Consider the following 3,556-nt stretch of genomic DNA (forward strand, 5'->3'; position numbering starts at 1 on the left):
CCTCGGAGTCTATGAAATTTCTTGCATTTGTTTAAAAAAAAACCCCCCAAAAAGAGTACAGTTTTCGACGTGTCAGTTGTCGAGTGAGTCATGACGTTCTGCCATAGGGGTTTTACGTTCAACGAGTAACGCTTAACGGGTCAATTAAAAACGTAGAAACGTATATATGCACTATATTGGACTAAAAATTTCGGTCTGCGCGACCTAGATAGCGTACATAGCTACTGGTATATAGGTCAATGAACGAGCGAGTATAAGGACAAACCTGAATTTAACCCCTTCTCATAAATATTGGACCATACTACGTTGTACGGGTCAAAAATAAACGTACATAGTAGCATTGTACGTTTTGAGGTTGCAGACTTACAGTGCGACTAATAAATAAGCAGTCAGCACTCGGGCGTTCGATAGCCGAGGAGTGAGCCAACACCGCGACAGTCGACACTCGACACTTTGACTCGAGTATGTACTATGAAGTCGAGGCTCTACATGACACTCAACTCTTTGAGTCTCGAGACTCGACTCCTCGAGTCTCGAAAGTGTAAAAAATAAATAAAAATTGTCGTACGCTAATGACATCAGGGAAGTTTGCATTAAAACGTGTCGCTTTAGATCAATAATATTATTCGATTTCAATTCAATAATTACTCCGTATCGTATTGTTTTGTAATTAGGACAAATTATACCAATCACGATCGCTTGAAGATTATGTCTGAACCTCGGATCTAGAGTTATTTATTACATCGGTCGTCACTCATCACTGTCATCAGCAATCTGTTTATCAGTACTGTTTAAAAAAACCAAAAAAAAACTTCCGATGTACGCTGCTCTCTCTATTTAGCCTGTGGCGGGCGTGGCCCCTGTGCTACGCGTCTGCCGCGGTGTTTTGAAACATTTTTTTTGGGGACCCCATTCATGACCCACTCCACTACTCTCTGTAGGAGATTGAGGGCCCTCTTTGAGTCTTTTCTCGTTTGGCTTTTCTCTAAAAAAGACTGTCTCAAAGTACATTTCCTCCAGAATTGGTGTTTATAATTCCAAAATACTTTTATTTCGAACTACTCTCGAGTTTGATTTATCTCCCTAGTCCACAATTCCACATATGTACATATGTACTTTATTCTTAACGTGTCATTGATTTCATCCGAAATTTAGAGATTTTTGGTCAGCTTTCCTCGATTTTGACGCCATAATCGAAGCCTGCCAGTCTGCTGGGGCCTGGGCCCCTCTGGGAGAAATAAAACTGGAAATCTGGAATGGCAGTGATCAATTTTTTTTGAAAGTGATGAATCACACACAAATATATTTATAAACAACATCTATATATCTTTGTTTATGTACACAGCACATAGATATCACATATTTATTTATAAACATTATAAACACTACGTCCGCTCATCATAATCGACGAAACGAATACGTACGTCTACACAAAGTAGTGATGAGTTACACAGAAGTAAAAGCCAGAGCCGAAGCGGCCGGACAGGGTCATATCTTTCAGTTTTATGATGACCTGAGTGCGGATGAACAACGAGAATTAGTTGAATCTGCAGAGAAAATTGAGTTTGACAGCGTGAATACATATTTCCAGCGTGTGCTACCCAGTTTGGGAGCTAGTAAGGAAGCTGATGTACCTGCCAAAGCAGATAGGTCTTTAAAGGTGATTGTGATAAGATATATGTGAGTCATGTGTAATTGAGATAAGATACATGTGTATTTTGTGTAATTACGACAAGATACATGTACCTTCCGTTGGTCTTTCTTGAAAGTATGCGTTCCAATACGTAACCAATACTTGCTCCTTAATTCTTTGTTGTAGCCGTTGAGCAAGCCTTGAAAGTATGCGTTCCAATACGTAACCAATACTTGCTCCTTAATTCTTTGTTGTAGCCGTTGAGTAAGCAAATGACCAGTAGATCTTTCTCGGATATCAAAGAAGCCATGAATGAGCGTCAAAAATGGTTGAAGAGTGGTCTAACTGCAATCGGTATGGTGCACATCAACCAGATACAGTATCGCCTGCAAGCACCATTTAAGTGACTGTGTACTCGAACTTCCAGTGAATATTTTTACTGTTGCCATCACTTTCCAACGCGGGTTTAGGGTACAAAGTTATTATGGTGGCCAATCATGATGCAACTATGTCTCAATTCTGGTCACTATTAGTTGAGCTAATTTTTTTGTCATACCAGTATATACACGTGTGTTGTTTGCTTTATTCTCCTACTCAATAGAGTCGACACGAAATCGATCGCAGGTCAAGGTGAAGTTGCAGTTGTGCTTCTGGCTGGAGGACAGGGTACACGCCTTGGGTCAGCCAATCCCAAGGGAATGTTCGACGTGGAGCTCCCCTCAGGAAAGAGTTTGTTCCAGCTTCAAGGAGAGCGTATCCTCAAAGCACAGAGACTAGGAAATGAGCATGAAGGTACAAACGCGCAAATCATGTGGTACGTCATGACTAGTGCACCCACCCACGACGCCACTGTCAACTTCTTTGAAAAGAACAAATTCTTCGGTCTCGAACGCGAACAGGTCGTATTCTTTCAACAGGTAAGCTGATAGTTATGTATGTTTTGGTTTAGTCGGCCACATTGCGGAAGATTTTAAGTCGAGTTAACTGCGTCTACGTCCTTGGGATTAGATATTAGGTTGCAATAGCAAGTTATGTACATTTTGTGTTCTAATTTCACACCAGAATTTTCTGAGAACTGCCCACGGGAGTCGTGTTTTGTTCTGATATTATGGGCGCAGTCTACCGTGTCTAATACCAGTATATGTAGTAGTGGAGCGAGACGGCAGATGCCTGGGTATATTCGTGAGATATAGTGATTTGTGATTCATATTTTGTGGCATATTAACGCCTTTCTAATATCAAGCCTCCTTTGTGGGCCCCCTGTCTCAAGCACACTATTTCGATTATATAGCATATTGCTGTCAGGTTGGGATGTACATTTAATCTATGTGTGATTACAGGTTTAAACTGGAACTGAATTAAATTCAACCGCGTTCATCCAATACTCAACTTGGAAACAAACTATACCGTTCCATTCTCGAACGTAGTATCTGGCGCTGACAATACCGCGATGGTGCACTATGTAGGCATTGTAGACAAGTCGTAGCGTATTCTGGCGCGCTCATATACATCCACACGAATGTAGGCATATATTCAGAATATATCTGTATAAATATATATATATTATACAGATACATTTATATATATATATATATATATATTATCCAGATATATATCTATATATATATATGTTATCCAGATATATATATATATATATATATTATCCAGATATATATATATATATATATAGTCACACATATATATATTATCCAGATATTTATTATGTACTATACAGATATATATTATACAAATATGTATTTTACAGATATATATTATATATTACACACTCACACACACCACACACGCACATATATATATATATATATATATATATTATTTTACATTTATATATATATATATATATATTATATTTTACATATATATACATATACACACACATACACACACCCACCCACACACACA

General features: G+C 38.4%; 1 protein-coding gene across 1 annotated transcript in view; it reads left to right on the top strand.

Annotated features, from left to right (window-relative positions):
• Positions 1-1,295: 1,295 nt before the first annotated feature.
• Positions 1,296-3,556, top strand: part of SARC_05168 (hypothetical protein) — a 3,916-nt gene continuing 1,655 nt past the window's right edge. The window contains exons 1-3 of the mRNA XM_014300982.1: positions 1,296-1,660; positions 1,891-1,987; positions 2,258-2,550. Coding sequence (XP_014156457.1) covers positions 1,442-1,660; positions 1,891-1,987; positions 2,258-2,550 — 609 coding nt within the window. The 5' untranslated portion in view covers positions 1,296-1,441. The remainder of the gene's footprint in view (positions 1,661-1,890; positions 1,988-2,257; positions 2,551-3,556) is intronic.

The sequence above is a fragment of the Sphaeroforma arctica genome, assembly GCF_001186125.1.
Source record: "Sphaeroforma arctica JP610 unplaced genomic scaffold supercont1.320, whole genome shotgun sequence".
Lineage (NCBI taxonomy): Eukaryota > Ichthyosporea > Ichthyophonida > Sphaeroforma > Sphaeroforma arctica.